A 19541-nucleotide genomic window follows, 5' to 3' on the forward strand; every position below is an offset into this window, starting at 1 on the left:
ACTTGCTAGATAGCCCTGACTGGCTTTGAATGCCTGATCCTCCTGCCTCTGCCTCCCAAATCATGAGATTACAGTCACTATTCAATTTATTAGTCAATAGTTAATATCCCAGCTGTTAAAAAGTATGGCTTCTTCTTAGAAAAAGTCCTGGGAGTCAAGGGGAAGCTGCAGGAATAGGAAGTAGAAAACAGAACCCAGCAAGGGGGCAGAAGGTTTGTAGGTTTCCAGCTCCCTCCCCCTGGGGCGATTCCACCGGATGAGAGGCACACACGTTCAGTTCTGAGTGACAGAAATAAAGATGTTTGCTATTTTGTGTTTTCTTTCCCTGTATTTGAAACATTTCTACAAATTAAAAGTGACATACAAATCTATCCAAAGCCCTTTTTATTGTCTTTATAAAGTCAAGCAAGGGGCAGAGGACCTAAATTGGGTCCCCAGTACTCAAAGCGCGATGACGGATCAAGGCCCAATCCGCGCTGGAGGTCAGGGGAACCGCACCCGCCACGTCCGCTCGCTCGCTTTCGGTTTCCGTGTGTCTCCATCTTGTCTGCGCAGATCCGCAGATCCGACGCCCGCAGAGTGAAGTCCCTGGGACCAGAGCCACCCCAGCCGCCACTTAAGGCAGACGGGTACGTGACCTGCGCGGTGTAACACGCGCACCACACTAGCTCCTTGCGGCGCAGTGCGCGGCCGGGACACCGCGGCCCCTCCCCCCCATCCCAGCTGTGAGCCTCCTGGCTCTACCCTGGAGGCCGCTGCTGCGAGTCGCACTCCGGCGAGCACCGGGGACGACGGGAGGAACCGGGAGGACTGGAGTTCCCCCGCCGGCTCGGCCCGCCAGGCACCGGTCTGGACGGTGCGCCCAGCGCAGCTCCCCACCTCCGCGGCCCTGCGCCCCTTCCCACTGTGCGGGTCCCAGCAGGGCGGCCGCAAGAGGCGACAGTCCCCAGCCCGAGGTGGCCTGATGTGTTCAGGCGATGGGACCCGCGGGGAAGTAGCCCCTGAAGGACTCTTGAGCATCCGGAGGGAACACCCTTGAACCCCAGGGGGATCACACCTGCATCTCCAGGCGGAAAGTTGAAGATTAACTTTGCGGGTCGAGCCACCACAGCCTTGCGTAAACGTCTTGAGAATTACTCATTTCCTGGAGTTGAACTGTCCTAACTACCCATTTTTGAAAGGGATCATTTCCTTGTGTGCGTGCTCAGGAGTTTACCCAGTGCTCTCAGTTTTACTTTCAAGAGCACAGCGAAGTATCTCTGCCTTTTCCCAAAGCACAGTAGCGTTATTGACAAGAAACGCTTTCCCTGGGAATTGAGAATTCAGTGCTTCTGTCTATCTGTCTGTCAGTCCGTCTATCCGTCCGTCCATCCATCCATCCATCCATCCATCCATCCATCCATCCATCTATCTATCTATCTATCTATCTATCTATTTATCATCCATCCATCCATCCATCCATCCATCTACCCCTTAAAGTAAGCCTGACCCTACTAACTCCTTTCTCACTCAGGCAGAACTCTGATTATTTCAAGATGTTTTCTCTTAACCAGGTCTCGATTTGCTTGGGAGGGCAAACTCGCTTGAACATTAACAAAGGAACGCCATAGAACAAAGGCCACTGTGTTCAGTGGAAGTAAATCCAAACTCTAATAAATCCCTCCAGGTTTTATTAGTTAACCTTTGTTTCTACAGTAAGAAGGGTAGGGCCAGTAGGAGGTTGCATAAGTCAAGCCTTGACCAATGGGGATGGTTTTAAATGAGAAAGAACATGACTCCCCGTCACACCGCCACCTATGGTTTAAAAAGGTTCTGAACAAAAGGTTCAGCTTTCCCATATCACAAACAATTGTATCACAAATTTGTAAGCAAATTATTGTTTTTTTTCTTTTCTTTCTTTCTTTCTTTTTTTGTGTTTTGGCTTTCTGAGGCAAGGCTATATAGTCCTGTCTGTCTGTGAACTCACAGGTATCTATCTATCCACCTGCATCTGCCTCCTGATTGCGTTGCTAGGATTAAGGCTTCCACGGCTGTTGGTCACTGTTGCTGGGAGCCCAGGCAGCCATAGTCTATAGCCTGCTGAAAAGTCTTCATTCCAGCCAGCTGGCACTACATTTTAGATATTCAGGACCTCAGGATAGTTCCCAATGTCCGGAGCATGGGGTTTTTGAAGGCAGAAACCGTGTCTTAGCTTCTCACTTGGCAGCTGGTGGTGGGGTGGGGGTGGGGGGGGGGTTGGCGCTTTGTGTAAGCAAGTAATTTGACAGACGCTAAGATAAGTGAGTTAGCTGGAAGGGGAGGTTTGCACCAGCAGGCTGTTTAACAGAGGCGTAGCCAGGGCACCTTGACCTAGAACAGAGTTGGGCAATTTTCCGTGGGATTCTCCATCAAAGAGATCAGATTCTAGTTAAACTTGAAAGGGCCGCAGCAAAAATTGAGCATGGAAGAACCTTTACCCTTGTCCTGTCTAACTGTTAAGTGAATTCTGAATGTTTTCCTTACGGGAACTTTCTTTTTTGATCAACAATTCTTTTACCTGTAGCTTTTGTGTTGAATGACCTGGTAAAATGGATTTTATTTATTTATTTTGGACTGGGACTTACTATGTAGCTCAAGATGGTTCGCAATTCGTGATCTTCCCTCTTAAGCAACACCTCGCCAAAAAAAGAAAAAAGAAAGAAAAGAAAGAAAGGAAAAGGGAAAGAAAAAGAAAAGAAAAAGGGGGGTGGGCGTGAGCCACACTCAGCTTCTTTTTCTGCAGGTTTTACGGTGTACTCTGTTTTTGGTGACATTTGAGCTTGTTTGAGCACGTCAGCACTTGCAAACTTAAACCAGTAGGCGTCCCCACGGGGGAGGAGGTTAGTGGGTGGGTTTTGGAAACTTGACTCGTCGGTTCCGCCCACAGAGGCGGAAGTGGGTTTGGTTTTGTAGTTTTTTTTTTTTGTTTGTTTTGTTTTTTTGCACTTTCCAGGGTCTTACTGTGAGGGTCTTGGGCTCCAGCATGGCTTGGCACAGTCTTTGTGGTCTGGGGGCCGCCGTTCATATCTCCCCGGAGCCCTTGTCTTTGGTCGTTGGAAGGGGGCGATGTTTTTCGCTGGGCGGGCACCAGCGGTCGTGGACCTGTTGGACTTGCTGGCGCACGTCACCTGGCTAGCAGCTGGGGCCAACTGTGCAGGTCGACTTTCCAGCTGGAGAGGCTGCGTCCTGATGTCTGTGTTCTTTCCAGTATCTCGTTCCGTCCAGTTTTCTGGAGGTCTCCGGCGAGGACAGGCGGCGTTCTGAGCCACTGTTGAGTGGGGTGAGCCGGCGATCGCCCGGCGTGAGTAAACCGAGACCCTGCCCATTCCCTACTATTCTGATCTTTCCCCAGGGACTCGGGGCTTTGGGGGAACTGTCCCTCGGTTTATCAGGAAAGGGTTCGTTTCCTGTCTTCCATGCTTGGTCTCTTCTGAGTTCTTATGGGGACCCACCCACAGCACCTCCAGACTTGTGGCACCTTTTAAATGCAAGTTTGGTTCTGTCTTGGAGAGGGGCCAAAGACTGATTAGATTAAACTCGTTACTGGACTCAAATACCTGCTTGTTAATCCACTGAACTGCCCTGGATGGAGCAAAGTCCTGGACACGGTTCTTGGTTTTTTGTTTTCTGTAACTTCAGTGCAGAGGCTGCCTGGACAAAGCCAAGGACAGCCTGCCCTGGGAAGAAGCCTGCTGGACACTGTACGGCAATGGGGGCTTGGCCCAGGGGCCTTCCTATCGTCAAAGCATTTCTGTTTTTCTTAAATCTGTTGTAATGCCCTAGTTGACCCCAGAGTTGACACCCTACCTATAGGAGTGCCCCCCCCACCTTTAACAAGCTGAGGTCACTGTCTTGCCGATTTCACTTCCTACTTTGCATCTGAATATACCAAACCTTTCCGGCAAGTTCCTGTGTTTAGGGTTTGCAAAATAACTAGAGACGCTACTCCCCTGGCACCGCCCCCGCCCCGTCCCCGCCCCGCCCCATGAGTGCATTCCCTAGACAGCCAAAGGCTGCTGGTTTCAGTCTTTTACACATTGCTGTGCCCAACGACAGTCTGACTGATTAAAAAAAAAATGTGTATTTTGCCCCCCTCCCAACTTCCCCGCTTATTTTTGTATGATGGTCTTTCTCCACGGCGACTTTCAGAATTGATGTTTGTGTGGGCTCGTCCTTTCTGCTTCTCCCACCATGGCGCCCCTCCCTGTTCCCATCTTTGCACAGTGGTCGCTTGAGAATGTGAATCTCTGCAAGTTGTTTCGTTTGCCCTGATTCTCTCCCTCCCCCTTTAATTCTTAGCTTTGGGGAATCATTTCTTCTTTGGTGTCACGCTGCTCGGGTCATTGCTTGGAGCCTTTCTTTCCAGGTAAATCATGCCCTGGTGCTCCCGGTACCTTATTCTGTATTTACGCTGATTTGATGATCTGCACTCGTGGCCACTTTTTCTTTGGCCGTTTACTGCCAGAAAACAAAGAAGAAAACCTCAGTTTTGTTATTTTCCTCTTTCTGGGTTTGCTCTGGTTGTGTCCCTTGGAAGAATGAAGTTCTACCAGCTTGGTGGCAGACTCACCGTGTACTCAAGATTGTGTCTTCTGCAGGGAGTGCTCAGGTGAAGAATGTAGTTAAAGACAGGAACCTTCTGTAGCCTAGAATGGCCTGCGAGTCACCAGGCAGCACAGGCTGGCCTGGAATTCTCCAAATCCTCCTGCCTCAGCTTCCCTTCTGCTAAGACTACTGGTGTGAATCACTTCCCCAGGTGCATCAGTGTTTTTAATCTGTATCCAATACCTCCGTTCTCCGTTGTAATTGAAAATTCCTGCCATTTAAATTACTTCTTCCAAGGCTTGGTGTGTTTTGGGGTAAATGACTTCCTTTAAGGACCTGGTTTCCTAAGTGGGAACCAGAGCTTCATCTACCTGTGAAATAATTGCTCCTGCTTTTTTTTTTTCTTTTAAACTTCTTTTGCCTTTATACATCTGTGGTCTTAGAAAAATACTTTTTCTTGTAGCTTCCAAGAGTAGTTTTTGTTTGTAATCAAATCTCCTGGAGCCTGGACCACCCTTGAGCTCCATACCCTCCTGCCTCCACCTCTCTAATTACAGGAGTGTACCACCATACTTGACTGACAAGCGGCTTTTAAAATCAGTCAGATCTTTGTTTTAAAGGACAGACTTCTTGCTCAAACACCTCTAGGTGTTAGGAAGCCCACCAAAGCCTCCTGAACAGTCACAACTTCCTTGCAGGATTCAGAATGAAAGTACACTTACGTCTCCCTCTGCTGTCTGAACTCCCCTTCTGATAAGGAAAACCCGAAGTAGTCAAAAGTTAGGTGCAGAACCCTGACTAGGTTGACTGCTGAAATCTCAACCCAAGTTTTCTGCCTAACTTGTATTCTGCTTTAACTCCAAGGCAATGCTATTTTAATCCGACAGAAAGCCAAAGCCATGTCTAAGTCCTGGGGAACCTATTAAAATGCTGTGGTGGGAACAAGGGAGTTATATATATGTAGCACAAAGCTATACCCTGGTGAAGTGATGGTATTCCCCTCTGCCTAGGCTCTCTACAAACAAGCTGACCATCATTCAGCCTAGAATAGGTCTCCCTCAACCTGGGTTGTTCTCAGAACATCAGAGAATCTTAAAGAACCAGACAGATGAGAAATCAGGGCCAATAAGAGTATCAAGGATGACTAGATGAAGCAGATGGGCGATTTTTATTTTATTTTATTTTGTTCATATCAGTCTCTCTCTCTCTCTCTCTCTCTCTCTCTCTCTGTCTCTCTCTCTCTCTCTCTGACTTTTAAGATAGGGTTTTTCTGTGTTACACCTCTGGCTGTCCCGAAACTCACTTTGTAGATCAGGCTGGTCTCAGACTCACAGAGATCCCACCCTTTTCTGCTTCCTGCGTGCTGGGATTAAAGGCATGCGCCACCACCGCGTGGCACAAAGAAAATTTTTTATAATTAGAAAAAAAATTATAGTGGAAGGAATTTTAGAAGCTTTATATCCTTGTTATATGTATGACTTTAGTTTTCAAACTGATCTGTCTGCTAAAGGGTCAATCTAGAGAATCTGTGTAATAGATCAAATGTGTTTGCCTGGCTGAAATTTTAATTCAAGCCAAGCTTCAAATCTACTAACTATTATTGCACTCTTCTCTCAGCCATTTAGGGTTGTTTCTTAGCTCACCTTTGTATGTTTGTTTTATTTTTTAAAGACAGCGTCAGTGTGTGGCCCAGGCCAGGTTGGCCTGGAACTTGCTGTTCTGCCTCAGCCTCACAAGCACTGGATTTGCAAGTGCCTATTGCCAGGCCTTGAGAAAGAATGTGGTTCTTCCTGACTGATTGCGGTGTGATTCCTCTGCACGCACACCAGATGGCTTAGATTACTAAAACAACAACTGCAGCCAAAGACAAGGCCCGGCCGCCTCTTTTTCCTTCGTGTTCCTTAAAAATGAGATTTGGTTTCTGAACTCGGGTATTACCAAATCATTAAAATTTGAAATTTTGCCTAAACCGAGCAGTTTGACCCGTTGTTGTTTTTTTTCTCTGCCAAGGAAACTGAAACTTTGTAATTTATAAATGGAGCAAATCCTTGCCCTCTGACTTTCCCCAACAAAGCAAGGGGATACTGTAACTGTTTGTGGGTGATTGTGCTTTTAATTGGCACCACCACCTGCAAGATGGCAGCAGTTCTGAGGATATCAAACTGCTGTCCTATTTGGAAAAAAAAATGCTTTAAATTTTATACACCTTTGCTGAGCATGGTGGCACATGCCTTTAATCCCAGCACATGGGAGATAGAAGCAGGCAGATCTCTTTGAGTTTGAGGGTACCCTCGTCTACAGAGTGAGTTCCAGGATAGCCAGGGCTATGTAGAGAGACCTTCCTCAAACAAATAACCAACAAAACACACACATTTTTTAAAGGCACCTTTGACTCTATCCCGAAACTATCCCACATGTAGAAAACTGGGTTTGACATTGGACAAATGAAGATTCTGGTACATAAATTTTAAGAGTTTTCGAAAGGACAGTTTATCCAGAGTCAGTACAGAGGGTACATTTTTACTGAAATGTCCCAAGGATGGGTTGGCCCTTTTACTGAAAGGTCTGCAGATTATGTTGTAATGCATAGCTGTAGCACCGCCAACTGGGAACCCCAGGATGAGTATTGCACACCCTCATTGACTAACTTGAGAAGGGGTGGAAGGTAACATTTGAGGAATACCTTCTATTTAAAATGCCCACAGCCGGGGCAGGAAGGGTAAGTTTACTATATCAGCTATTCTGCTTGCCACCACCTATGGGTCCCGGGCACAAATGGAGGGAAAAGATGGGTCTGTGACGTTCAGGGTGAGCGTGCAGAGCGCTATGAGAGGCCCGCGTTGCATTCATCGTCCAGAGTCTTGCAGACTCCTCCGACCTCCTGTGCTTCGTATTCTCCTTCCTCTTTTTATTTTAAGGACTCTAACCTTTTTCTTTTCTCTCCCAAGGCTGCATATATTTTTAAACATGCCGTAAACCATTTAGAGGTTTTGTCTTTGCATCTATCTTTACTGTATATCTCTCTTTTTCTGACCACACGAGTCTTTAATTTGCTCAGCAATATGGCTAGGATTAAAGCCGTGGCTTTGACGGCTGGATCCAGTCCATTCCTTAGCTTTCTGAGAGTCTAGCCTAATGGTGGAGGTACCGGCCGGAGCCATGTTTATTACCACAACTCTATGGCGTTTCAAGTTCCCTGCCACCACCAGAAAGCATGCAGTCATCTTTTCATCGATACCATTTAAGTGTTTCGTGGCAGGACCTCTTAAAAGAGCTGCAAGGTTTTGCAGCTAAAGCTGAGTCAGGAAGCCTCTCTTAAATGAGAGCGCTTGCCTCTAGCAAACAGAGCCCACCGAGAAAATGCTGCTATCAATAAGCCGTGCTTAACTCTATTCTTTTTTGCCTAGAATTACTTCCCAAGCCCTCTCAAGCTTTATGTGGATGCAGTTGCCCACGTGGGCGCCATTTGTTGACTGAGGTTTTTTGTCCCACCAAGTCCCACATCTGTTTAGTCCCAAAGAAACACAGAGAGGTCCACATTAATTATCAACTGGTTGGCCTATTAGTTCAGGCTTCTTATTAACTCTTATAACATATATTAGCCATAATTCTTGTCTGTGTTAGCCACATGGCTTGGTATCTTTTTTGGCGAGGCAATCACATCTTGCTTGCTCTGTGTCTGGCTTCCTCTCTGGGTGAGGACTGCAGACTTGGCTCCAGCTTCTTGGGTGCAGAGTTTGCTGCTGCTCTCTGCCCCTGGCAAGATAGGCATCACTTGTGACTGCCTAAGTCACCGCGATCCTGTTTTCACGCTGTGCCTCCATGGAGGTGGCTTTGCTGTTGTTGCTATGGCCCCGCCTTTCTTCGAGTGGAAAGCAGGGCGAATAACAGATTCAATATGTCCCAGGAAGCTAACCGGTCCCACTGGTTGCTGTATGGCTGATGGGAACAATTTGTATTATAGACACGAGATGTTTGGTAGGCTCTGTGAATCAGTTGGAGACACGTGACCAAAGTTACCACATCTTATTGTTACCTTTTCCGGCTAATGCTAGATGCCAGCGGGGGTGTGTTAAGCGATTGGCTGGGAGCTTGTTCCATCCTCCACCTCTGTGATGGGGGATGATACAAAGGAGTTACCGACTACACCTGAGTGGGTTCTTCCAGGAAAGATTTGCATAGTAGGTGGAATTCATCTGGGTCTTGCAAGTTAAGACGGGTTTTGCTGTGCAGACAGATGGAAAAAGTGTAATTAAGGTAGAGGCTCATGGAAGATACTTGCCGAGGCTTAATTAAGGCCCTGTGTGATGGACCCAGCTAAAGATGAGGGCAGACACCAGGAGTAGCCTTGTGCAGAGAACATGGGGACTTGAGGTGGGAGAAGAGCTGTCACCGAAAGGTTTAAATTAAGAGACTCTCAAGCACGAACCAGAGCTTCTGCAAGTTCATTCTGACCAAATATGGATGTCCGCAGCTTAAAGTCAGGGGTCAGGGGTTGACTGAGTCCTTTAGGGAGAATTTAGGGAGCAGGTACAGAAGATTCTGGGAAGAGTAGGATGCCCAGAGAAGGCTTGGATAGAAATAGTGGAGAGGGGTGTCCAGGGAAAGAGACTTTAAGGAGAAATTGACAGTATCTGGCGGAGCAGAGCAGACGCACGAGGACTTCTTTTTAGTTATGGGTTCTGGTGGATATTTAAAACACATATATTTGAGACAGTTACACAGTAAAATACTTGTGTAGTGGAACAGCCGGACAGGCCCATTGCCTCACCTGGCTGCCCCTCTGTGGCAAGAGTCATTCTAAATCTCCTCAGTTGCAGAAATCCTAGACATAATACACTTCCAGCAAACGTTTTCAGCACAAGACACCTTGAGCAAAAGATCCTGAGAACAAGGAACTAGTTAGAGTTCTCAGACTGTAGTTCAGTCTTTCGCTTGCTCATCCTGCCTGTTTGTGACTGTGTCCTTTGACCTAATATCTCCCCGCTTCCTGTCTCACCCTTGGACCTGGTAACCACTGTTTATTTATTCTTCACCTCCATATGTGTGATTTTTTTTTTAAAAAAATTAGATGCTGCATATAAGTGAGGCCATGTTTATTCTCCACCTCCATATGAGTGATTTTTTTTTAAAAAATTAGATGCTGCGAGGCCATGCAGACTTTTTCCAATGTTTTTCTTATTTTACGTCACATTCTATCCTCTGAGTCCCTTGTGGCAAGTGGCAGAATTGGCACTTTTTTTTTTGAGGCTGAATAATTTTCAGTGGCATACAAGCACACACACATATGTTATATCCAATGGTAAACACACACACATATTATATATTCATCGGTGTATATATACACACGCATATGTAAGTTGTATTCATCGGTATATACACACACCTTTGTATGTTATGAGATATAACAGTTTATCTTCTCATCCTTTGACACCCAAGCTGATTTTATGTCTTGTTCACAATATGGTTGCAGTACAATGGGGTGCCGATGTCTTCTAATATTTGTGTAAAAATGTATGTGTATGAGGTTTTGCCTGCAGGTGTCTCTGTGTACCACAGGCTTGCCTTGTGCCCCAAGAGGCCAGAAGAGGGTTGAACTGGAGTTATAGATGGTTGTGATCCTCCATGTAGGTGCTAGGAACTGAGCCCAGGTCCTCTGGAAGAGCAGCGAGTGCTCCCAACCCCTGAGCCATCTCCCCATCCCTAGTACTCATCCTTATGAGGTGCTAAGTTCCTTTCCTTTGGGTCCACATTCAGGAGAAGGTAACTGAGTATGCAGAGAACCTCTAAAAGCCCTAGAATGGGACAGCTATGAGGTCTCAGAGGCCTGGGAGTACGGTCAAGACTGGGTAGGGGAAGGCAAATGTAGGTATTCACTTCCCAACACCATTTGTAAGAGAGAAGGGGGCTTCAAAATTCAGTAACCAAGATGAATAATATTCAGTGCAACATTAAAAAAGTCAACAGAAACACCCAAGTCTATGGTAAGAAAATTATTAGAATTTTGCATAATAAAAACTGCTTTAGCATCATTGGCTTTTCTTTCTTCTGTTCTAGATGCCAGTGTGAGGAGCACTAACCGACATTGTGGGGATGAGGGTCCAGTGTGAGGAGCACTAAGCGACATTGTGGGGATGAGGGTCCAGTGTGAGGAGCACTAAGCGACATTGTGGGGATGAGGGTCCAGTGTGAGGAGCACTAACCGACATTGTGGGGATGGGGGTCCAGTGTGAGGAGCACTAAGCAGCATTTTGGGGATGAGGTCCAGGTGGAGTCAAAGTTGAAGAAACTGAGCCCGAGTTCAGCCTAGTCCCTCCAGGGTCCTAGCTCTGTGTGAAAGGAGATAAGGGGAAGGGATCGCTGGTGGAGGGAACTCAGGCCCAGCAGCTTTGTGATGGTTACTGTTTAGGGTGGAAGAGGCTTGGATGAGCTAAGGAGCACTGCCCCAGGAAAGTGGAGGGAGAGCTGGGGAGGACTGTGAAGACTGGCGTCTTCTCTGGGGGTGTGGAAAGAGGCTGACCAGAATCCCGTAAACAACAGGAAATTGTGCTGTGTGGTTCTCCTTCCTCAGCTTCCTGCTGTAATGTCTATTTGGTGTGTGTGTGTGTGTGTGCATGTGCGTGTGTGTGTGCACGTGTGTGTGCACATGTGAGTGTGTGCATGTGCGTGTGTGTTATATTTCATAACAAGTACATTGACTTCTGACCTCTAAGAAGAATTATTCACCTATGCCGAGTATCTGATCAAACGCTATAAAAATCGTTTATATATTTTAATTATTTAATATTTATATATATTTTAATTAGCTTACAAAATGTTAGGTTTAATCCTTAGTTTTGGTTAAGCCTCTCCCCTCTCTTTCAGCTTTCTGCTGCTCTAGATCTGAGAGGGAGAGACTCGGGATCTGAAAACGGGGTACAGGGTGACCAGCCCCCGCCAGGTAGCCCAGGGCAGACTATTACCTGTGATATGGAAATGTTGGTTCAAAAATGAGAAAGCGCTGGGCATGCCTGGCTCTCTTGCCTACCCAAGATTGGGATGACGCCAGGAGGCAGAAGGTGAGGGAATTTAAGACTCTGGCCGGGAAATTGGGTTTCAGGTCCAGTTCAGAGAAAAGGAATTCGGTTTCTGATCCAGTTCAGAGAAAGGGAAGTGAGATCATTTCCCGGTACTGTCAGATGTAATCTAGTCATTCATTCCTTGAATACCGCGTGCTGGCTGTGACCCAGAGACGGGCGCGACTAGGCAGAGTGACCACCAGACTGCCTCTGCCCTAGTCTAGACGGGGTGGCCCGTGGAGGCCCGGGACCTTTGCCAGAAGCTTGGGCTAGATCCTCTTTCAGCCGCTGGAAATCCTAAGCGTGTTCCCAGTGCAGCGGCTGGAGTGATGCTCTCTCGGACCTCCTCTGCTTTTCTGAGCTCGCGTCACTGTTTAAAGCAGCGACTGCGACTGCGATGAGCTCATGACTTCCTCCAGAAATGAAACTGAGACTGGTTCCAGTTGCCAAGGTTAGGGACAGCGCGTACCAAATGGGAAAATACGTGGGTGTGGAAAAGAAGGGGAGACAGGCTGGGGGCGTTTCACCGGAAGAAAAGGGGAATTCCTTTAGGATTTTGGAAAGACCCAATCGCCTTTCCTGCCTTGCCATAGAAGCTGTATGGTTTGAAACAGGGTCACGGTTAAGCGACAGGATGCTGATCAGTCACGGTTGGGAATTTGTAGAGCAGGGAGGAATCAAAGCTTGGGCAGCCAGCCCTGTGTGCTCTCAGGAGCGAGGGGAGAGTGACCGTCCTGTCTGAGAGGGGAGTGGGGCACTAGATGGAGTCCCCAGAAGTGGGCTTGGCTGCTGATGCCCATGACTTGAGCCTTTGTATTGAACTAGAATGTGGCTCCATTGTAGAGTATGACCAGCATGCCTGAAGCTCTGACCTCAGTCCCCAGCCCTGCTTAAAACCAGGCTTGGTGCTGGGCGTGGTGGTTCACGCCTTTAATGCCAGCACTTGGGAGGCAGAGGCAGGCAAGGCCAGCCTGGTCTATAGAGAGAGTGAGATCTAGGAAGGAACCGTCTCAAAAAACAAAGCAAAATCTCTGGTGTAGTGCCGTGACCTCGTAATCCCAGCACTGGGGAGGTTCAAGGACATCCTTTGCAAAATACTATTTTCAAGACCATTCTGGGCTACAGGAGATTTTTGTTTCAAAAGAAATAAAACAAATAAACAAACAAAAAGTCCTACAGTTACCCCCAAAGCCCATTCTGCTATTTGAACCAGCAAAGTCTGCCCTGTCCTTTCGGGAAGGCTTTAGGCATCCTTGTTTTTAAGGAGCTGGATTGTGAGCCACTGTGTGGGTGCCAGGAATAGAACCCAGGTCCTCTGGAAGGGCAGACAGCGCTCTTAGCCTCTGAGCCATCTCGCCAGGCCCAGGAGCTAATATTTTTGTTATACTGAATCTTCCCACTCATGAATAAAGTATGGCTCTCCACTTATCTGGGTCTTCGGTAATGTGTTTTTAATAATGCATGTTTTGTTCCATTAAGGTCTTGCATAGCTTTTGTGTGGGTCATTCCCATATGTTATCTGTGTGATGTGATAATACCCGGTGATTAGTACTATAGTTTTTAAACTGCTTTCGTGTGGACCCGCTATAATTTCTCCTAATTTCTTGCACCGGTTGTGCATTTGAGGAGGTTATTTCTGTGCTTCATTCTGCACCTCTATGGACACTGTAGCAAGAGTTTTGTTTTGTTTTCAGATTAACCAGCACCTTGTTTTATTTGAGATATGGATGATCCCCTGCTGCCCTGGAATTCTCACCAGTGAGCCCAGCCATCCCCCCCGCCTCTGTGTCCTTGGCACTGGGATCACATGTGTGCAACAGCACAGATACAGAGCCTCAGAAAGGAGGGCAATCTACCTCATGCGACAGTCTCTGGCATGGAGCATTTATATTAGAAGACATTAGTACATCACAGAAAGACTCAGTCCATTTGAAAACTGAAAATTTGGGAGGTTTCTTGGACTCGGTGCTGTGGTATGGGAGAGATGCATCATTCTTGATCTTAGGGAGATTGTTGGATGTTCAACAGCATCCTAGCCTTCTGTCCACCAGATCCCAGAGCTGCTACTGGGGTCTGATGACCCAAAGCAGATATCATCAAATGACTTTTGGGGGGCACATTCACTGTGCACGAGGCTATGGGGCTGGCCTGTAGAACTGCAGAAAACCCCTTATCTCCTGCAACCCCCCTGAGCACACTCATGTAGACTTTCAGATTCAGGCCCCGAGGATTTGCATTCTGCCTTGTCTATTGTGGTGGTGGTTTTCATTGTTAAAGGGTTTATTTATTTTTATTTTATGTGTTTGTTTTGTACTGGTGTTGTGTATGTGCACTGCATGCGTGCAGTGTCCAAGGAAGCCAGAAGAGGGCACTAGATTCCTTGGGAACTGGAGTTAAGAAAGGCTGTAAATTGCATTTGTGAGTTCTGGGAGCCAAACCCCCAGGCTTCTGCAAGAGGAACAAGAGCCCTTTATTTATACTTGCACTTATTGCATATAGTTTTTTCTTATATTAGTTATAGCTTTCTTTTTATTTTTTAGACAAAAGTGGAAAATATAGTGATATATTATTTGTGTTTTAATAAATAATGTTGGAGGAGAGAGGCCACTTGTTGATTCCTGGCTGCCCAGCTAGCTTAGACCCGAAATAATCACACAGAAGTATTAATTAAATCACTGCTTGGCCCATTAGCTCTAATTTCTTGTGGGCTAACTCTTAGATCTTAATTTAACCCATTTCTGTTAATCTGTGTATCGCCACGTGACTGTGGTTCTCCAGCTAAAGTTCCGACTGGCATCTGCCTTCTGGCTGCTCCATGGCTTTGACTCTACCCTTCTTTCTCCTAGCATTCAGCTTAGTTTTCCCCTGCCTAGTTCTGTTCTTCCTTGCCATAGGCTCAATTCTTCATTCATTAACCAATAAAGCAACACATAGACAGAAGAACCTCTCACACCAAAATAAAGCTTGCCTGAAGATCAGAGGGCAAAGATAAGGGCCAGGGAGTGGTGGCATACACCTTTAATCCCAGGACTCTGGAGGCAAGCCAGCTTCAAGGCCAGCCAGCCTGGGCTGTACGAGATTGAATCTGTCTAAAAGAGAAAGAGTTCACACAAAGGTGATTCCACGCCTTTAATCCCAGCACTAGGGAGGTGGAGACAGGCTGGGTGGAGAGAGAACTATAAATGAGAAGAGATAGGAACTCAGTGAAGCTGGAGTCTGAGGATTCCTGGAGACAGGAACTCACCCTTTGGTCTGGAGATTTGGTAGCCATAAAAGATCCTATTCTCTTTGGATGGATACCTTGCTCAGCCTAGATATAGTAGGGAGGGCCTTGGACCTTCACAAAGCAATGTGCCTTACCCTCTCTGAGGACTGGGTGGGGGTGGAGTGGGAGGATGTATGGAAGGATTGAAAGGAGGGGAGGGAGTAGGAACTTGGATTGGTATTTTTAAAAAATCTAGTAAATTAAATAAAAAGTCTCTCTAGTGGTTGGCTGCTTTGCTTTTCTGATCTTCAGGTTGAACCCCAATATCAGTCTCTGGTTTTTTACTATTTGTGCTACATTTGATTGTAATTTTGCTCATGCTAACTGATACATGAATTTCCTTTCAGCAGGAGAGAATTACTTCTCCAGCTGGAGATAATGGTGTAGCCCTATAACCTCAGGACTTTGGAGGCTGAGACAGGAGAATTGCCATGAGTTTAAGGCTAGCCTGAGCTTTTATAGTGAGTTTTAGGCTAGCCTGTGCCACATGGCTGTTGGAGGATAAGGCCAATGCATGACAAGGTCCTGTTTGCAGAAAAAGAAAGAAAGAAATCCTCTCATTTAGGAAGGGGACCTTCTGCGGGGGGGGGGGGGGGGGGGGTGTTGCATTTCTGCTCAAGGCCTTCTTGACTTCCCTAGTCTTGGGGGAATTTTCTTATGCTAATTTCTTGGCCTGGGCTTAACAGAAAAACCCAATAAAATAGTGATTATTTAGACTATAGTTCAACCTCTTCTTTCTGTGCGTTTCTCTGTCAACTAACTGCCCAATCCCAACAGCCACAAGACCTGCCTACGCTGCCCCCAGCTTCCAGGCTTGGAGGGTTGCTGAGTCTCAGTGGCTTGAGTCTGCCTGGGAATCTGTGTTCTCCTTCTGATGGTTCCTAGCAGCCGTTGCCCCTGAGTAACTGGGATTTGGCTACCAAGTTGTCTTGTCCCGTCCTCGCCCCCTCCCCTCCTCCCCTCCTCCCCTCCCAACCCCTCATCCCCTCCCCTTGTCCGGTCCGTGCTCCCCCCCCCCCCCCGTGTCGTGTCGTGTCCCCCCCTCCCCCGCCTCCATCAGCACAGAGACTCATGAGCGTCCGTGACCGGCAGAAGGCACCGTGAGCCTGATAGTTAGAGATGACCCAGGCAGATACTGCTCTGTGTGTTAACTCTGGCGGCGGCGTTTCATTTGCGGCGAGCCACGCCAAGCTAGGCAACTGCCTTGGCAAACAGGACCGAACAGTTACGTTCTATTAGGTTCGCTCAGACCTTTTTCAAGCACGTCTGGACAGCTTGGACTTTCCTTGCTCTAAGGTGTAACGGTCTCGTATTTTATTTTTCCCTTACTTATTTCTTGTTGGACACATAAACGTTTTAGAGGTTAAGCCTAGGATAGCATCCAATAAGAATATTACACTTCTCGTGAACGGAGGAGAAAGAGAGCTTTCTCGGCCTTCTTGTTACAGAAAGTAGCAGTTAGGTTACAGCGTTGTCCTCCCGGGGTTGGCTTGCAAGCTTCTGACATCTGAGAATCACACAATTAGTCACTGAGACTTTTTGAGAAAAGTCTTCCGAGCACAGCTTTTTCTATGTAGAGTGATGGTTTTAGTCAATTCTATTCCTTTATTTATAAATAATCCTATTTAAGTTGTTCGGATAAGTGGGTATTGAGATTGGCGTAGCCTCACCAATCTTAGATAAATTCTTAAATATCATCATACAAAATAGGTAAAACCATTATCATCTAAGAGTTCGATTATGTTTCTGTTTTTTTTTTCCATTGAGATCAGAGGACTTTTTTGTTTTGTTTTGTTACTCAGAGACAAGGTCTCATGTATAAGGGCCGGCAAGATGGCTCAGTGGGTAAAGGCGCTTGCTGCCAAGGGCGATGACCTGAATTCGATCCCTGGACCCACATGATAGGCGAGAACTCTGACTCTAAAGTTATCCTGTGGCCCCCACCTGCGGAATGCCCACAAATCCCTTCCCTGTATAAACAAACAAACAGACAAACAAACAATTGTATTTTAAAAGTCAACACCAAAAGACTTATAGCCTAAATCTGAAACCTGCTCAGTTCTGAGGGAAGAAACTGACAGTTATGAAATCGTGCCTTGAGCCGGGTACTCAGACCTGTGATCCCCCCAGATCTTCCGTCCACTCCCATGATGCCATTGAGAATTTTGGTGGTCTTTGTTGCCATGGAGCAGTATACTGAGGGTCGGGAGACCTGGCACATTCCTGGCACACAAGGTTCGAGGACCTGGTGTAAACTCACGAAGCGCGTTGCCCAGCCCCTCTGGAGGGTCCCATGGGCGAGGCTGCGGGGCGAGCCTCGGCCGTGAGAGCAGGTGGAACTGTGGCAGGACGTGGGGATAGGACAGAAACCTCATTTGGTGAGGACCCTGCAGGGAGGCACCCCTTTGCCAAAATCTGCTTTCGTTCAGAACACGTGGGTGGGGCTAAGGAGTGGGCGTGGGTGGCAACTCCTCTCTCAAATCAGCTGCTTAGTCACTGGGCTTTTTCGCTTCCCCTGACCTCTCTCATGGTAACTTAGTCATTAGCTCCCTAGCTAGTGATTTCCCCTACCCTGCTTTACATTCTGATTAAACCATGTGGGATTTTTTGGAGATAATTTTGCCTTTGATGTCATTTTCTTGAATGTCTGGGTTTTCTTCTGTGCCTTTTGGCTTTGGGCTCAGTTTTTTACTCTGTCTGCTGAGGCTCTCTTTCTCCTGACTTAAAGGGGAGAACTGGATCCCCTTGCTTACAGAGACCCAGTAAGGAAGGGAGAGCCTGAACTTCAGATCGTAGGCGAAGGGATCCGGCAGGATTAAAAGTGTTCTCTCACCGCAGCGTGCCTCTCCTGCAAGAGCTGGGGAAGAGATGAAGAAAGGCCTCCAAAATGAAGTTGCCGACTCGCGGTGCGCGGAGCCCTGCTAAGTGGATAGATGCTGGATGAGACCCTGGCTACTGATTTCTGGAACATGGCCCTGTGCCCGGTGTCTGCTGAGGTCATCCACCAGGTGGAGGAGTCCCTGGACGAGGAGGAGAAGGAAACGATGCTTTTCTTATGTAGAGACGTGGCTGAGAACCTGGCTCCACCTAACAACATCAGGGAGCTCCTGGGCACCTTAAGTGAGAGAGGCCAGCTCTCCTTGGCTACCTTGGCTGAACTGCTCTACAGAGTGAGGCGCTTCGACCTGCTTAAGAAGATATTGAAGACGGACAAAGCGGCCGTGGAGGCCCACCTCTGCAGAAACCCTCACCTTGTTTCTGATTATAGGTAACTCCTGAGCTCTGAGCCAGACTGCACACGGGGGAGGGGTAGGGGGAGCCGGGCTGTCTAGATGGTGTGGGCAATGAGAAGAAGCTGCATCACTTCCTCTTCCTTCTGATCCAACTATCTGCAATACCACTTTATGGTGCGGAATGCTCTGGATTTCTGTGTGTTGGTTGGCTTTGTGTTTTTCGGAAGCCCGTTATAGCTCAGGTTAGCTTGGAACTTCCTGTGTTGCCCAGGCTGGGCCTCCAACCCATAGCAATCCTCCTGACTCGGGTGGGCTCACAGCTTGCTTGAATTCAATAAAACACAGGCTGCTTACGTGGTACGCAACTGGGGAAAAGATCATAATGGAAATGGAAGGGACAGATAGTCCGTGCGAGCCAGAAGGACAGACTGACGAGAGGAAGAAAGAAGAAACAGCTTAAAGCTGCTCTTTCTTGCCAGCTCCTGATGGCGTGGGAGCAGCGGTGCTTTGGAAAATTCTGGTACTGAGAAAGAAAGTAGCAAGAGTGAGTGACCTCCCTACCGCCATAGAGCTGTGGCCCTTTCTAACTCTTCCTCTGCCCGGGCAGCCAGCCAAGGATGTGCCGCAGGGTGGGTTCGCTTCCCGTAGTCCTGCCTCTCTGCTCTGAGGGGTCCAAGGGGGGCCTTTGTTCAAGGAACAGACATTCACCCTCTTCTGGTTAAAGAGGGACGGCCATCTATCTATGTCCCTAAGTCTGAGAGCCTCAGAGGACTTCCTTCCCCATATGAGGGAGTCTCTGGAAGAACTGTGTTTTCTGAGACAAGAAGGAGACCTCTTTAAAGGAGGTCTTTAAATTGCTCCCTGTTCCTCCAGGCTGCTAGTTCTGTGGGTTGTGGAATATGTATTTGAAGATGACATTGATTATTATTATTATGAAAAGTACTGAAAAGAGCTGAAGGCAGCACGGGCTTTGTAAAGTGATGCGAGCTGGTGTTGGAAGGGCTGTGTTAAACCTCGAACGTACCAGTTACAGCCCACCCAGGCTGAGCCAGTTACTAACTTTACAAAGTAAAGAAATAACATAGTAAAGTTATGTTTACTATGTTACATAGTAACAAATGTTACTATATTCTTTAACAAAATAAAGAATAACATAGCCCAGCTAGCTGTGTCTGGTGACCTGAAATCCCAGCTACTTAGGAGACGGAAGCAGGAAGGTTGTGAGTTCAAGGCCAGCCTGAGTGGCTTAATAAAACCCTGTCTGAAAAGGTAGCGGGGACGTGTGTGTGGCGCTAGAGCTCAGTGGTAGGCCCTTGCTTAGGGGTGTGTTTGGTTCTGGGTTTAGCCCCAGCACCACAGACAGTGACTGAGCTCCACAAGTTTTCCTTTGGATAGTGTACCAAGTGGCTTTGTGTGTGAGAT

At 47.3% G+C, this 19541-nt stretch overlaps 1 protein-coding gene across 5 annotated transcripts in view; it reads left to right on the top strand.

Annotated features, from left to right (window-relative positions):
* The first annotated feature begins 487 nt into the window (after nt 1-487).
* Nucleotides 488-19541, top strand: part of Cflar (CASP8 and FADD like apoptosis regulator) — a 62676-nt gene continuing 43622 nt past the window's right edge. For 4 of the 5 annotated variants that reach the window (XR_015736859.1, XR_015736860.1, XM_087902409.1 and 1 more), the window contains exons 1-2: nt 488-629; nt 17725-18154. Coding sequence is in view for 3 of the 5 variants with exons in the window: in XM_087902409.1 (XP_087758535.1) it covers nt 17820-18154 (335 nt within the window). In the remaining 2 variants the exon portion in view is untranslated. Of the gene's footprint in view, nt 630-3226; nt 3320-17724; nt 18155-19541 lie in introns of all 5 variants that reach the window. The other variant, XM_087902410.1, reaches the window with a different exon arrangement.

Source organism: Myodes glareolus, chromosome 27, assembly GCF_982192425.1.
Source record: "Myodes glareolus chromosome 27, mMyoGla1.1, whole genome shotgun sequence".
NCBI classification, from domain to species: Eukaryota; Metazoa; Chordata; class Mammalia; order Rodentia; family Cricetidae; genus Myodes; species Myodes glareolus.